General features: G+C 45.0%; 1 protein-coding gene across 5 annotated transcripts in view; it reads left to right on the top strand.

The window, feature by feature from the left end:
- The window catches only part of SIRT2 (sirtuin 2), a 270431-nt gene that overhangs the window by 246289 nt on the left and 6281 nt on the right, over positions 1 to 17861 (top strand). For all 5 annotated transcript variants that reach the window (XM_068269801.1, XM_068269799.1, XM_068269800.1 and 2 more), the window contains 3 exons: positions 5806 to 5857; positions 5970 to 6037; positions 6134 to 6200. In XM_068269801.1, coding sequence (XP_068125902.1) covers positions 5806 to 5857; positions 5970 to 6037; positions 6134 to 6200 — 187 coding nt within the window. The remainder of the gene's footprint in view (positions 1 to 5805; positions 5858 to 5969; positions 6038 to 6133; positions 6201 to 17861) is intronic.

Raw genomic sequence — 17861 nt, 5'->3', positions numbered from 1 at the left:
TCAATGAGATTGCACTGTCACTCACAACCGATGCTTACATGTCCGCGCATTACTTCCTGTTTGCGTAGTACTACTACACACAGAAAATTTAAGCGTGAGGACATCTTTGGGCCAAATAGTAAAATTACATCTACAAACATTTTTTTTTCATTAACCATTTCCGCCGCCCGGACGTGAAGCTCACGTCCGGGCGGCAGCTCTGCAGCGCTCCCGCGCTTGGGCGCGCTCCCGCCTGCGATCGCGGGCGCGCCCCCGCATCCCCGCTGTGCCGCCCGGTAGCCCTGGGATCAGTGAAAGGGAACATGGTTCCCGATCACCGATCCCTTTCCCCCGCAGAAAAACCGAAGCGCTCACCTGTGAGGCTCCGGCTCTTCTGCCCGGAGAGATTTCCGCATCCCCCTTGTACTTCCGCTTAGAGAGAAGTACAAGGAGGGAAACAAAAACGAAGGTGGCCATCTTGTGGCCAAATAGTAAAACTACAGCTACACATTTTTTACATTACTATTTACACAGCTAACAACATTAAAAATTAACAGTTTATGTCCCACACCAAAATATTACCCAAATAAAAGTTTTAATAGTAAAAAAAAAAAAAATTACAATTAGAAAAAAAAAAAAAAAAGACATAAATAGTTACCTAAGGGTCTGAACTTTTAAAATATGCATTTGAAGGGGGTATACTACAAACATTTTTAAAATTATAAGCTTGTAAATAGTGATGGACGCAAAACAGAAACGATGCACCTTTATTTACAAATAAAATATTGGCGCCATACATTGTGATAGGGACAAAATTTAAATGGTATAATAATCGAGACATACGGGCAAATAAAATACATAGGTTTTAATTATGGTAGCGTGGATTATTTTAAAGCTATAATGGCCGAAAACTGAGAAATAATTAATTTTTTCCATTTTTTTCTTATTAATCTTGTTAAAATGCATTTACGGTAAAGTGGCTCTTAGCAAAATGTACCACCCACAGAAAGCCTAATTAGTGGCGGAAAAAACAAGATATAGATCAATAAATTGTGATAAGTAGTGATAAAGTTATTAGCGAATGAATGGGAGATGAAAATTGCTCTGATGCATAAGGCGAAAAATCCCCGCGGGCTGAAATGGTTAACAGACATTTTTACATGTAAAATTAACTCCTTACCCCCCAATAGTTACCCCAAAAATGTTTATTAAAAAATATATACAACTAAAAAAAAAAATTCGACACCTTAGGGACTAAACTTTTTTAATATGTACAGTACAGACCAAAAGTTTGGACACACCTTCTCATTCAAAGAGGTTTCTTTATTTTCATGACTATGAACATTGTAGATTCACACTGAAGGCATCCAAACTATGAATTAACACATGTGGAAGTATAGTACATAACCAAAAAGTGTGAAACAACTGAAAATATGTCATATTCTAGGTTCTTCAAAGTAGCCACCTTTTGCTTTGATTACTGCTTTGCACACTCTTGGCATTCTCTTGATGAGCTTCAAGAGGTAGTCACCTGAAATGGTCTTCCAACAGTCTTGAAGTAGTTCCCAGAGATGCTTAGCACTTGTTGACCCTTTTGCCTTCACTCTGTGGTCCAGCTCACCCCAAACCATCTCGATTGTGTTCAGGTCTGGTGACTGTGGAGGCCAGGTCATCTGGCACAGCACCCCATCACTCTCCTTCTTGGTCAAATAGCCCTTACACAGCCTGGAGGTGTGTTTGGGGTCATTGTCCTGTTGAAAAATAAATGATGGTCTAACTAAACGCAAACCGGATGGACTAGCATGCCGCTGCAAGATGCTGTGGTAGCCATGCTGGTTCAGTATGCCTTCAATTTTGAATAAATCCCCAACAGTGTCACCAGCAAAGTGCCCCCATACCATCACAGCTCCTCCTCCATGCTTCACGGTGGAAACCAGGCATGTAGAGACCATCCGTTCACCTTTTCTGCACCGCACAAAGACACGGTGGTTGGAACCAAAAACCTCAAATTTGGACTCATCAGACCAAAGCACAGATTTCCACTGGTCTAATGTTCATTCCTGGTGTTCTTTAGCCCAAACAAGTCTCTTCTGCTTGTTGCCTGTCCTTAGCAGTAGTTTCCTAGCAGATATTCTATTATTAAGGCCTGATTCACACAGTCTCCTCTTAACAGTTGTTCTAGAGATGTGTCTGCCGCTAGAACTCTGTGTGGCATTGAACTGGTCTCTAATCTGAGCTACGGTTAATCTCCAATTTCTGAGGCTGGTGACTCGGATGAACTTATCCTCCGCAGCAGAGGTGACCCCTGGGTCTTCCATTCCTGGGGCACATGTGAGACAGTTTCTTTGTAGCGTTTGATGGTTTTTGAGACTGCACTAGGGGACACTTTCAAAGTTTTCCCAATTTTTCGGATTGACTGACCTTCATTTCTTAAAGTAATGATGGCCACTCGTTTTTCTTTACTTAGCTGCTTTTTTTATTGCCATAATACAAATTCTATTCAGTAGGACTATCAGCTGTGTATCCACCTGACTTCTCCACAACGCAACTGATGGTCCCAACCCCATTTATAAGGCAAGAAATCCCACGTATTAAAGAGGAACTGTAACATCAAACTGTCCCCTGGGGGGTACTCACCTCGGGTGGGGGAAGCCTCAGGATCCTAATGAGGCTTCCCACGCCGTCCTCCGTCCCTTGGGGGTCTCGCTGCAGCCCTCCGTACAGCGGCGACGTAAATATTTACCTTCCCTTCTGGTGGCTGTCGGCTCCGAAGTAGGCGGAAATACCCGATCGTCGTCGGGTCTGCTCTACTGCGCAGGCGCAAGTCTCCGGCGCCTGCGCAGTAGAGCGGACCCGACAGGGATCGGGTATTTCCGTCTAGTTCGGAGCCGAAAGCAGCCACAGCGCCCCCGCTGCAGCCTGCAAAGGTAAATATTGAACTGACAGTCGGGTCTGTCGCCGGCTGTTCGGAGGGCTGCAGCGAGACCCCCGCGGGACAGAGGATGGCGTGGGAAGCCTCATTAGGATCTCGAGGCTTCCCCCACCCGAGGTGAGTACCCCCCAGGGGATCTTTTTGATGTTACAGAGTCTCTTTAAACCTGACAGGGCACACCTGTGAAGTGAAAACCATTTTAGGTCACTACCTCTTGAAGCTCATCAAGAGAATGCCAAGAGTGTGCAAAGCAGTAATCAAAGCAAAAGGTGGCTACTTTGAAGAACCTAGAATATGACATATTCTGAGGAGGCTCAGAAGCGGGCGTCTTTTCCCGCGAGGTGCACTAAGGCCTCCATGCAAGCCTAGGGGTCCCTCCTTCCTCTCTCGCCTTCCACCTCGTAAGTATTGCGGCTGTTCTTCAGTACATCCTTGCTTCCTTACATCCTGGCTACCTATGCTGCGGCCACCTACTGGCTACACCTATCCCTGGCTACCTATCCTGCAGCCACCTACTACTGGCTACACCTATCCCTCGCTACCTATGCTGCGGCCTCCTACTACTGGCTACATCTATTCTTAGCTACATATGCTGCGGCCACCTGTTACTGGCTACACCTATCCCTGGCTACCTATGCTGAGGCCTCCTATTACTGGCTACACCTATCCCTGGCTACCTATGTTGCAGCCACCTACTACTGGCTACACCTATCCCTGGCTACCTATGCTGTGGCCACCTACACCTATCCCTGGCTATCTATGCTGTGGCCACTTATTACTGGCTACACCTATCCCTGACTACCTGTCCTGCGGCCACCTATTACTGGCTACACCTTTTGCAGGAGCAGGGGGAACCTTTTTACAGTTTTACCTGGTGCCCGAAATCTCCTGGCAGCTTAATCATATGTATGCCGAGGGAGTGGGGCACCCAACACTGGGGTGGGGCACATTATTTAATTTAAGGGGGAAGCCGGGGTCCAAATAATTGTATAATACCATATACCGTGGTATTTTTGCAGACGGTTATCATACTGTGGAATTTCATATCGTTGCAACCCTAGCTTCAAGTTTCCTTTAAAGGCCTGTACACACCCCTGACTAAGGCAGCCGATTACAACTGCCTCAGCCGATAGGCGTGTGTACAGCGGCCGCCGACCCCATCTCGCAAGCGATCCATCTGGCTGATCAACTTACCCCTGTGACGGCTGATGGCATTGCCTGCACCACCCCATCTGCCGGTTACATGATGTCATGCACGCACTGTTCCATTGTTCCTTTGCCCTGCATAGCAACAGAACGCTTCGCCAGCTACATAGTTGACGTGTCTGTACAGGCTAACCAGTGATGTCGCCCTAGGGAATCAGGTCTCGATCCACGACGGGTGACATACTGTAATCAAGAGGTGTGTACACACCTTAAGGCACAAACACTGGAAATCAGCCAATAAATGTACACATTTGTGTGCTAATGTTATTAGTAGGTAGAAAAGTAATACCTTTTAATGGCTAACTGATAAAGTTAAATTATGCAAGCTTTCTGGGATCTAGTCCCCTTCTTCAGGCATATTTCCAGCCAAGTTAAGTCATGATCTTCAGAAACCTGCTAGATTTCATGTATGCTTGCATGAACTCATTGGCTCCAGCCTGCTGATCACCTGACCTCTAACTGCTAAACAGTAACCAGCACAACTGCCATCTACGTGTTTACTATTTACCTGCATCATTGTTTTACTTCAGCTAACATCTAAAAATATGCCTGAAGAAGGGGACTAGATCCTAGAAAGCTTGCATAATTCAACTTTTATCAGTTAGCCATTAACCATTTCAGCCCGCGGGTATTTTTCACATAATGCATCAGAGCAATTTTCACCTCCCATTCATTTGCCAATAACTTTATCACCAATCATCACAATGAATTGATCTATATCTTGTTTTTTCTGCCATTAATTAGGCTTTCTTTGGGTGGTACATTTTGCTAAGAATATTTTTTTTTCTACATGCATTTTAACAGGAATATAATGGAAAAAATGCATTATTTCTCAGTTTTCGGCCATTATAGCTTTAAAATAATACATGCTACCATAATTAAAACCTATGTATTTTATTTGTCCCGGTTATTACACCATTTAAATGATGTCCCTATCACAATGTATGGTGCCAATATTTTATTTGGAAATAAAGGTACATTTTTCAGTTTTGCACCCATCACTATTTACAAGCTTATAATTTAAAAAATATTAGTAATACACCCTATTCACATGCATATTAAAAAAAAAAAAGTTCAGACCCTTAGGTAACTATTTGTTTTTTGTTTTTTTTTAATTGTAATTTTTCTTTTCTTCATTAAAAATTTTATTTAGGTAATTTTTGGAGTGGGAGGCAAACAGTTAATTTTAAATGTAATAATGTGCTTATTTAATAAAAAATGTATATGGATGTAGTTTTACTATTTGGCCACAAGATAGCCACAGTCAAAACATTTATTTTTACACTTTCGCTTCTAGGAAGCATAAGGAGGACGGGAAGCTTTTTTTGCTCAGAAAGACCTCGGCCTCTGATAAGAAGCTGTCGTTTTTTCTGCCAGGGACTTAGATCAATGAATGGGAACTATGTTCCCATTCATTGATCTCCGGGCTAACGGGGGGCGGCACGGGCGCACGCAGACACGCGCAACAGCACACCAGCAGCCGCCTGGACGTGACAATCACGTCCAAGCGGCAGGAATGTTTAAAAGGTATTACTTTTACAAGACTTTTTTTTCTACCTACATAATTTGTTTGGCTAACATGGTACAGAAACATTTTTACTACTATCAATGTTAGTAGTAATTTTATGCTAATATACTGTAGTAACGTATGACATGACTACTATGAGTCCTGTTGTTTCTTTCTTCAGGGTACCTAGTAAGACACCACGACTTTTAATAAACAAGGAGAAGACTGGTGAGGTACTGTCACTATCCTCATACATTATAAAAATATAATCTTATAATACAAATATAATGTTAATCAATCTGAGTTTACATGCTATGACTTTTTAAACCCATTTTATTTTTCCAGGGAGACTCATTTTTTGGACTCCTTGGCTTGGGAGGTGGAATGGACTTTGACTCAGAGAAAGCTTACAGGTTCAAAGTTCAAATTAGTTTCAAGTCTATCTATTTTGGTAAATTGGTCAATAGCATTTCAGACCAAATGTTTCACTAATGGTATTTTGTGTCTAGAGATGTTGCCTGGCTTGGAAACTGTGATGATGGTTGTCTGGCATTAGCTGAATTCCTTGGTTGGAAGGTATGTACAAATGTTAAAAGTAAGATTTTAAAGCTCTAGTTTATACACATTAATATTCTTAATGCATGAGATAGTACATTTTCATTAGTATTGCGCAATGTTCACTAGATTGCACAGCTGTACTTTTTTCCATACATACATATATAAAAACTATCTTGCTGGCTGGCTCGTGTAGTTTCATGTCCTGTTGAGATTACAGTGTGGGTTTTGCTGGAGTGAAAGTTGTCCAGACTACTCCCCTTATCAGATGTACAGTACTTATAGAGAGGCACTGCCAGGAGGCAAAAGTTTAACTCCTAGGGGAATTCCTAGGAAGAACTCCTAGGGGAATTCTTTTGTGTGGAAAGCAGGTCCTCTCAGCGTGTCGTCTTAACTCCAAATTATCCTTAAAGGACTACTGTAGAGGGGTAGGGATAAAAGAGTTGTACTTACCGGGGGCTTCTAATGGTTCCCCACAGACATCCTGTGCCCGCGCAGCCACTCACCAATGCTCCGGTCCCCGCTTCCGATTCACTTTTGGAATTTCCGACTTTAAAGTCGGAAAACCACTGTGTCCTCGCTCCCGCTATAGTAGTACAGGTGCCCCCCCCCCCCCCCAATATAGGTTAGCAAGGTGTAGGGGCTCCAGTACAATGTAGGCAGCAATGTTAGACATAGCATAGGTGCCCTCCACCCCCTGATCCCGGCACTGTTACTTACCGCGCCTCTGTCCAGCGATCGCTGCATCCTCACCACACAGCTCCGGTATTCTCTATGAGGAGGATTGGGGTTCATCTGTAACTGTCTAACTTATACTGGGGGACACCTGTACCTGGATAACCTATGCTGGGGGCACCGAGACCTTGCTACCTATACCGGAGGAACTTATAGACCTGGCTACCTTTACTGGGGCACCTATACCTAGCGTCCTATACTGGGCACACCAATATCTGAATACCAATATTGAGGGTACCTATACCTGACTACCTATACTGGGGAGCTGAATACCGCATCAGACATAATGTTCTTGAGGTTGGCGGATCAATTTTTACACCCTGGGAGCAATTTAGCCTAGAAACTGCCCTGATTGGAAGCTTAGCTTCCATGCGTACTCTGCATCACACACATGGGGGAGACATGGGGGGGGTCTTATACTCAAGTCGGCTTATACTCACCATTGGCGATCCCTCACCGTGTACTTCCGATAGTGATATGTTCCCCAGTGATCAGTGTTGATGACACCAGGGTCACGCAGCGTCATCAACATCTGGCAGCAAACAAAATTAGTTTTTTTGTGTGTTTTTGTATTGAATTCTATACAATAATCTGTGGGAGATTACGATGACAGATGGGCACCGCGCGGTGGGTGACACAGGACAGGTAAATGTATAAACGCACAAACATAGTGTACATTATACACTGGAGGGGCAGCAGCAAGGCAACGGACACGGGCGATTTCCGAGAGATTCCATGCTGAAATCGATCAGGAATAGGCAGTCGACAGAACTTTCTCTAATCAAATTCGATCAGAGAGAGATTTGTCTCTTGGTGGAATCTGCCCATCATCAGATGTATGGCCACGTTTACATTCGTATTAGTGCAGGTTGAGCAGCTGCAGCTTGGAAGTATCAGATTTTGGGGAGTAATTTTGAAATTTAGTTTTGATTTTGTGTTTCAAGCTTTAAATATACTCAAAATGTATACTAGACCCTTGCTTGACACACTTTGGTAAGTTACAGGAAAAAAAGGTTATAAAAATTAATTGTATCACTTTTTGCACAGAAATCCAGCAGAAACTGAATTCCAGGGAGGTTAAAGGACAACTGTAGTGAGAGCTATGTTTAAGCAATACCTGTTGCCTGGCTATCCTGCTGATCCTCTGCCTCTAATACTTTTAGCCATAGACCCTGAACAGGCATATGCAGATCAGGCTTTTGTGACATTGTCAGATCAAACAAGATTACCTGCATGCTTATTTCTGGTCTTATTCAGACACTACTGAAGCCAAATAGATCAGCAGGGCGGCAAGGCAAAGCACAAAGGAAATTAATATGACAGACTCCATATTCTTCTCACTTCAGTTCTCCTTTAACCTCTTGAGGACCGCAGTGTTAAACCCCCCTAAAGACCAGGCAATTTTTCATTAAATTGGCCACTGCAGCTTTAAGGCCAAGCTGCAGGGCCGCACAACACAGCACACAAGTGATTTCCCCCCCCCCCCCATTTTCTCCCCACCAACAGGGCTCTCTGTTGGTGGGGTGTGATCGCCCCCCAGATGTTTGTTTGTTTATTTGTTTGTATGTGTTTGTTTTTGTAATAAAAATGTTTTTTTCCCCCCAGCTGAACCCCCCCCCCAGCCAATCCCCGTGATCAGCTGTCATAGGCTTCAGCCTATGACAGCCGATCACCTCTGTGTCTCAGGGGGGACAGCCGTGTCACACGGCTGTCCCCAGTACAGCGCTGCTGCTGATCGCAGCGCTGTACATGTAAATAGACGGCGATTACGCGGAGACTGAAGGCTCCGCCCACCAAGTAGGAGATGCGCGCGCGATCTCCTGCAAAACACAGCCCCAGGACTTTACACCAATCGGCGTCAGGCGGTCCTGGGGCTGCTGCCGCGGCCACGCCCAACGGTGTGACGCGCCTCTCTCAAATGTCAGTAGTAACCAGCGCTTTTTATGAAACAAAATGACGCCTCCTCAGACTCCCCTTGCTGATCTTGTCCTGCCTCAGGTTAGTAATGCACAGTGTTTAGTAGATTGTAAATTTGTACTTTTTTTTTTCCAATAAGCATATTAAAATTATCTTGCTGGCTGGTTCCTGTAGTTCTGTATCGAAGCAAGTAAAAGCAGCGCTAGAGATTGCAGCGCAGCTGGCACCGACATAGGCTGTAATAGGTATAACAGCCAATGCAGCGCTAAGACAATAATTTGGACGGTCAAAAGACGGAGCCCAAATTACTACTGTATAAAAACAGTGTAATTTGCAATAGCTGGAAGCCGAATTACATCTTTCTCCATTGTCCACGGCAACCTGGAGGGGGGAGTAATAGTAAATAACAACGCCTGGACTTTAGCAGGAGCGGGGTGAGCCATTTTTTTGGTTTACCCTGCGCCCAAATTTCCCGAGGGCTTAATTATAGGTACACGTTCCATGTCCTGTTTAAATTACAGTGCAGTTTTGCTGGAATTAGTTTTCCAGACTACTCCCCCTATCTCATCATCACCCACATGAAGTAGCTTAGGTGCTTAGAGGAGATAATCTGTCCCCTAGCATCTCTTACCGCTGCTGGAATTTTGGGGGGTAGCACTGTAGCCCTTGCACAGTGTCAGAACAATAAATATCTTTTGAGTTGCAGTGCTGGTCATATATAAAAAACGTTTTGTAAAAGTAATACCTTTTAATGGCTAACTGACAAAGGAAAATTATGCAAGCTTTCAGGGATCTAGTTCCCCTCTTCAGGGATATTTCCAGAGGTAATCTAAAGTAAAACACTGTATGCAGGTAAATGGTAAACACGAAGATGGCAGTTAATTAACAATTACTATTATTATTTAATAATTATTATTTAGTATTTATATAGTGCCGCCATCTTCTGCAGTGCTGTACATAGTGTATAAATTGTCTTGTCACTCAACTGTCCCTCAGTGGGGCTCACAATCTAATCATAGTCATATGTCTATATCGTATAGTGTATGTATCATAGTCTAGGGCCAGTTTAGGGGAAGGCAATTAACTTATCTGTATGTTTTTGGGGATGTGGCAGAAAAGCAGAGTGCTCTAAGGAAACCCACGCAGGCACAGAGAGAACATACAAACTCCGTGCAGATAGCGCCCTGGCTGGGATTCGCACCAGGAACCCAGCACTGCAAGGCGAGATTGCTAACCACTTTGCCACCGTACTTTCCCCAAATGAAAATCTGTCTGGTATTTGATATTTCTGTGAATTTGGTACAGTTGAATCTTGGTATAGTAAACTCTGATATACTAAACCTCTGGCTATAGTAACAGGTGCCAACCATGCACCTGTATGAATATACATTGTTTGATTAATCCTTATATAGTACACATCTTATATAGTAAACTACTTGGCCAGGTCCCTTGGAGCCTAATATAAAGAGATTCTACTGTGTTTGTATTTGGCTTGTGCACAAGAATACATACAGTATATGGGCAGGTCTCACACCTTTTGTTATTGCAGGGTAATGTGCCCGGATTTTCTGGTGTTGACAATACATTTTTGATAATCATTTGTCCCAGGTTGTTTGAAAGCAAGCAGTGGTAAATCAGGAAAAAATTCCTTCTGACGTTTATCTCTGTGATGTAATTGTTGTAGTGCTTTCGAAATCTTCCTCAGTGTCTTTCATTTCGGGTTATAAGTGACCACTTTTGGGACTCTCTTAGTTTTAAATTTGCTCTGTGTATTTGATCATCAACAATTTGTGACTGATATCCCTGATGTGAATCCATTACTTGACTGTCAACTATAGATTTTTTTTTGGTGTGTTTCAGGTGGAAACTATACCCCTTGAGGTAAATGGATGGTCAGTTGGTTTATGGTATATGGATTTTGACTTCCTGTGATGCTGTCCAGATTAATAAGATATCTATAAATCTGGAGTAAGCCTATGGTTTGATTTCACAAGTTGAAAGGAAGTTTTCCTCCAATCTGGCCATAAATACATTTGCATACTGGGGTGACCTCCTACTTCCCATAGCACCCAAATTAAAAATCGTGATGAGTTAGTATATACCTGATCAGTTGTTGTGTGGCCTCCGTTGGTAGATCATTTAGCTGGGAGAAATGTTGGCAAGCTGCAATACCGTCCTCGTGTGGGATGTTACTGTAAAGGGATTCAACATCAATTATAGCCAGAATAGAGCCCTCTGGGACTGGTTATGAAGAGTTGGGAGAAGAGGAATCCACAGTGACAATCACAGCATGCCACAGACTGAGAGGAGCAAAACGGAACTGTAAACCTAAAAATGTCCACAGACTGCTTAGCCATTGTCCCCCTACCCCACCCCCCTTCCATGTCCCCCCTTTTCCCCTCGCTTTGGCAATACCTGTATGAATCTTGGTCATGCCAATAAAGCTATCTTTGATTTGAGTTAATTTGTCAGCCAAATGATGGCTATCTTACTGGGAATACCTACTTTGCTGCTAGCTCTATACTTGCTGGAGAAATCTCTGGGTCACCTTGCTGACTTTTTCAATGTGAATTTCCTTGAAAAGACTGCAACAGGGGTGCATGCACGGTGCGTTCCAAGATGGACGCTTGATGTGAGAGCTCTGAGTGCCGATCCTGGAGTTTGCAGTTTTACCCCCACTTGAAGTGCGCCAGGGCTCTAGTTTCTGCTCACGGTGATCGGGCAGCACCTGTGGGTTTTTCATGGGCAAAAAGGATAAGCAAATGGAGCGGACGAGCCGATCGCTGGACAGATATTTCCCAAGATGGCGGCTAAGCAGACACAAGGGGAAGCTACGGATTTCACTGAAGCTGTAAATTGCATCCCAGAACATAGTTTAGGGGCCATTACCTCTTCAAATATAGTCATTTTTCTTTCGTTTCAAGGGTGTTTATTGAAAAAGATGCACATAACATAATATACAATAACAAAGATATCCCCACACATGGGGAGTTAACAAATATTGCTTATCATAAGAACAAAATAGCAAGACATATATAAAGCTAGCAAAAATATAATAGAGAAATAAAGTAATGTACACAGATTATATTTTTTACTTTTTTTTTTTAAACTCTTTTTATTAAAGAATGCAACCACAGAGAAACACATACATACAGTGCAATACTCACAGGGTTATAAAAAGGCGTATTATAAGAACGTAGATTCAATTAGGGTTAGTCGATAGGGTATGAAATACTGTTCTGGCATATGCTGGTCAAAGGAGGTATCCATATGAGAGCTGTCCGGAGTGTAGTCCATGACTAGAAAAAATTGTTCCAGAATAATAAACTGAAAAGCATATCCAGGAGCGTGGCAATAAGTACTGAAGTGAGGATAAGTACTGGAGAAAGAACATCCTCTACACATAAACAGGATAATGTTATAACATTCAACAAAAACAACTCGCACCCTGGGCACCATGCTAGCCCAACCAGTGGGCATCCAGTTATTAGTTATATTAACTAGATAAGCTTAAATTGGCAGGGCAGAAAACTATACAGAGAGAAATATGCTTACATATTGTAATTATACCATAATGTAATATATACTGATAGGCCTTGAGGCTAAGCCATGGGCAGACAATGGAGGAAAAGTAACCATGTCTGTTTTACGTACTAATCGTAAGGGGACTATCCAGCCATGGGGTCCATGTAAGTAGAAATTTACCTATGCATCCTCTGTTTTTAAATGTTATTTGTTCCAATGACGAATTGGCATTAATGAGGCTTTTCCACTTCTCGATTGAGGGAGGTATGGGGCTCATCCAATGTAGAATGATAGTTTTGTTGGCGAAGTAACACGCTTTCCGAATGAGAGATCTATGCTGTTTGGACCATATTTCAATGAAGAAAGTTTTAGAAGGCTGCCCCACTGATTTGCACAAGCGAGTTTCACAATCCATCAAGGATACAATCACAGAAGCGCTGGTGGATTTGAAAGCAGATGTCACAACAGCCCTCTCTCGCATCTCCACATTGGAGCAAGTCATGATGTCCCTACAACAGCACTGTGAGTAGATTGGAAGAGGAAAATGCGCCTACGACAGACATGTTCTCTGGATTTCAGAGGTCCCTGGAAGGAACGAACGGAATGAAACCCGGGACCGGAGGCGGAACTTACGGGTGAGAGGTGTCCCTTATTCCGTGTGCCCTGTGGACATTAGGAAATATATTACTGATTTATGGGAGACTCTATCCCCTGATACACCTAAGGAGCTGTGGTGACTAGATAGAGCTCAGAGAGCTGTAGACCCTAGACCCTCAGGTTCCCTTAAAGGGAAGGTCCAAGCAAAAAAAAAATGAGATTCACTTACCTGGGGCTTCTACCAGTCCCATGCAGCCATCCTATGTTCTCGTAGTCACTCACTGCTGCTCCAGTCCCCCGCTGGCAGCTTTCTGACCTCGGAGGTCAGGGCCAAATTGCGTACATTTTTACACATTCCCGCTAGTGCAGGAACATTAACACATACATTTTTACGCGTTAGTGGTGAAACGCGTAAATTTTTGTTCCTGCACTAGCTGGAATGCGTAAAAATGTATGCAATGTGGCCCTGACCTCCGAGGTCAGAAAGCTGCCAGCGGGGGACTGGAGCAGCAGTGAGTGACTACGAGGGCACAGGATGGCTACATGGGGCTGGTAGAAGCCCCAGGTAAGTGAATCTCATTTTTTTTTTTTGCTTGAACCTTCCCTTTAATGCTCAAGGATATCATTGTGGGATTTCATTATTTTAAGGTGCAGGTGAAAATTGTGTTTGTTACAAGGAATATGCTTACTTGTCATTTTTGGGCACTGATAAACAAATTATAAACGATATATTGCCCATCACTTTGGCCAAATGCAGGCAGCTGCATCCAGTGACATTGCTTCTCTGGGAAAAAGGCATACAATATCGATGGGGGTTACCCGTTTAAGCTCGTATCAGTACGAGACAGAGTTTACTATGCTATTTCTGATCCAGTAGATTCCAGAGATCTGTTAAGAGGCTTAGGCCTGCAGCTGCCAAATAGCCTAATGAAGCCTTCCTCACCCTCAAAACAGGTCTCACCAGTCATCGCCCTTACTACTCTCACCTAAGGAACAGAGAAGCAAAACTAGGGTGCCAAGCCTATGATTTCCATTGTTGTTATAAGATTAATGTTTCTATTGGGGTAAAACCTATGATATTACACTATATATGATGGATTTACAATGCTCCTGAGTCTGCCAGGGGCTATCTTACAGGGGTGTCTTCAGGTGTGTTGATGTATGTCTCCCCACTGTGGGCCCAAGGTGGGTGAAGCCCAATCGAGACATGTAGTATGCCTCGTCTGTACATTTGTTACCCTTGTTCCTGGGTTCTATTTGGTTCACTGTAGCTACTTGTTTGGCTTCATTAGAACTAAACCTTGGGCAAACGGAAGTATTCTCTGTTGATGTTTTGCCACTTTTTTTTCTTGTTGTTCTTTCTTCTTTTTTCTTTTTAAAGTATCTGTCCATCAGAAATCGGAAATCGATCGGAAATCAGATCAGACATGTTGGAAATAATCGATCTGACAGTAAATCTGCCAGAAAATCTCATAGTGCGTACCTAGCATCAGGCTTCCATTAGAGGGCAATTTATAGGGATAGCATTTAAACAGAAAAAGGTATTTCAATCCAACCTCAATAAACTCTATAGAGATCTTGAGCAACTGGAGGAAAAATGCAGACTTCACCCTACATCTGAGAGGCATAGAGAATTAGAAAGTCTTAGGAAAGCAATAGCTGATTTATTATTTAGTTAAGTTGATTTTTTTTTTTAAACAAATAAATATATAGATACCAGGCGCAGAGACAGTGAGTTTGATGTCACCTCAAACTACTCAGCTCTTCCTCTTCCCTTAGAACTTAATGCAGATTAGACAACGATAACACGCGCTAAAATTCAAATGACTGCTTTATTATAAAACCCACATGAATCATATATTCTATAAATTCACAAATATTCCCCTGTATGCCCTTAGTGGGGTTAATTACTCATCCATACACCACACATCCACAATGAAGGGCCCTTCAGTACTCACAAACTATAAAATCAAAATTGGGTATGTTTCTGATTGAAAAAAGACTAAAAAAACTTAAAACAAATGTTCAAAAAGATGTCCAGGGGAAATATCCACTCTACCCCCTTACTTATGATGCTTCCTGACAAGTGATTATACTCTCTTCATCCCCGCCTGCATAAGCAGTATATGTATAAATTCTGAGGACTCACGTATCCTTATAGCATCATGGGTTAGCGTCTCTGCATAGGATATTGTCCGCAATAACTTCGATAAGTCACACCAGCCAGTGGCATAGCAATGGGGATAGCGGCCATAGCGTTGCTATGGGGCCCTGCGGCAGCCCTAAGTCACGGGGGGCCCTCAGCTGCCTGAGAAGACTTTTTATTTTTTTTTATTTTTTTTTTAATTGCCCTGCCGTTCCGGGCCCCCGCCCCCCCTCCCTCACCTCGGCGGGCCCCCCCCTCCTTTTACGAGCGGCGGGCGGTGCGGCATAGATAGTCACCAGGCTCTGGCAGGGTAATCAGGCGCTAGAGGTCCAGCTGCCTCCGGGCTACTGTCTCCTCTGTATGCCGCACGCACTGCTTCCTGATTTATTTCGCGCGGCATACAGAGGAGACACCGTAGCGCGGAGGCAGCTGAACCTCTAGCAGCTGATTACCCCGCGGGAGCCTGCGGAATATGCCGCACCTCTCGCCGCCGTTCGTAAAAGGAGGGGGACCCCAGGTGAGGCAGGGGGGGATAGGAGTCGTGCCCCTGCCCCACTAAACCACCTGCCCAATCACCCACCCAGCTGCCTAATCACCCACCAGTCTAATTAGCCACCCACCCAGCCGCCTAATTACCCACCCAGCTGCCTTATTAGCCACCCACCCAGCTACCTAATTAACTACCCACCCAGCTGCCTAATTAACCACCCACCCAGCTGCCTAATTACCAGCACCCACCCACCCAGCTGCCTAATTACCCACCCAGCTGCCTAATTACCCACCCAGCTGCCTAATTACCCACCCACGCACCCAGCTGCCTAATTACCCACCCACGCACCCAGCTGCCTAATTACCCACCCACGCACCCAGCTGCCTAATTACCCACCTACGCACCCAGCTTCCTAATTACCCACCCACGCACCCAGCTGCCTAATTACCCACCAACCCAGCTGCCTAATTACCCACCCACCCAGCTGCCAAATAACCAGTACAATGCCCACCCACCCAGCTGCCAAATTACCAGCACAAAGCCCACCCACCCAGCTGCCAAATTACCAGCACAAAGCCCACCCACCCAGCTGCCAAATTACCAGCACAAAGCCCACCCACCCAGCTGCCTAATTATCCACCCACCCACCTGCCTAATCACCCACCCACCCATCCAGCTGCCTAACCACCCACCCAGCTGCCTAACCGCCCACCCAGCCACCCACCCCTCTGCCTAACCGCCCACCCAGCTGCCTAATTACCCACCCAGCTGCCTAATTACCCACCCACGCAGCTGCCTAATTACCCACCCACGCAGCTGCCTAATTACCCACCCACGCAGCTGCCTAATTACGCACCCACGCAGCTGCCTAATTATGCACCCACCCACCCAGCTGCCTAATTACCCACCAACCCAGCTGCCTAATTACCCACCAACCCAGCTGCCTAATTACCCACCAACCCAGTTGCCTAATTACCCACCCACCCAGCTGCCTAATTACCCACCCACCCAGCTGCCTAATTACCAGCACAAAGCCCACCCGCCTAATCACCCACCCACCTGCCTAATCACCCACCCACCTGCCTAATCACCCACCCATCCAGCTGCCTAACCACCCACCCAGCTGCCTAACCGCGCCCCGGGCACCCACCCCGCTGCCTAACCGCCCACTCAGCCACCCACCCTGCTGCCTAACCGCCCACCCAGCTGCCTAACCGCCCACCCACCTAACCGCCCACCCACCCAGCTGCCTAACTACCCACCCAGCTGCCTAACCGGAGCCGCCTAACTGCCCACCCGCCCACCTAACTGCCCACCCTCCCACCCAACTACCAAACTGCCCACCCTCCCACCCAGCTACCTAACTGCCCACCCTTCCACCCAGCTACCTAACTGCCCACCCTTCCACCCAGCTTACCTATCTGCCTACCCTGCCACCCAGCTTACCTATCTGCCTACCCTGCCACCCAGCTACCTAATTGCCTACCCTGCCACCCAGCTACCTAATTGCCTACCCTGCCACACAGCTATCTGCCTACCCTGTCACACAGCTACCTATCTGCCACCCAGCTACCTATCTGCCTACCTATCTGCCTACCCTGCCACCTAGCTACCTATCTGCCTACCCTGCCACCTAGCTACCTATCTGCCTACCCTCCCACCCAGCTACCTAACTGCCTACCCAGTGCAGTGCCTGCACCGCAAATATCCTGCCAGCCTGCCCAACCACCCTCCCTCCAGGTAATTGTTATCCCACTATAGACCTGGCTACATATACTGCATTTTGTGGGGAAATCTGGCGACAATCTGATTGCATTTTGTTGGTGAAATTTGGCGACAATCTGATTGCATTTTGTCGGGAAATCTGGCGATAATCTGATTGCATTTTATGGGGAAATCTGCAGACAATCTGGTTGCATTTTGTGGGAAAATCTGCCGACAATCTGGTTGCATTTGTTTGGGAAATCTGATGCCAATCTGGTTGCATTTTTTGGGAAATCTGCTGCCAATCTGTTGCAATTTGTGGGAAAATCTGCCGACAATCTGGTTGCATTATTTTGGGAAATCTGCTGCCAATTTGATTGCATTTTTTGGGGGGAAATCTGCCACCAATCTGGTTGCAATTTGTGGGGAAATCTGCTGCCAATCTGGTTTTGTGTGGAAATCTGCCAACAATCTGGTTGCATATTGTGTGGAAATCTGCCGACAATCTGGTTGCGTTTTGTGGGGAAATCAGATTTCCCCACAAAATGTTTGGATGGGAGGTCCGAGG

Source organism: Hyperolius riggenbachi, chromosome 2 (assembly GCF_040937935.1).
Source record: "Hyperolius riggenbachi isolate aHypRig1 chromosome 2, aHypRig1.pri, whole genome shotgun sequence".
NCBI lineage: Eukaryota > Metazoa > Chordata > Amphibia > Anura > Hyperoliidae > Hyperolius > Hyperolius riggenbachi.
This window is presented reverse-complemented; position numbering and strand designations above follow the sequence as displayed.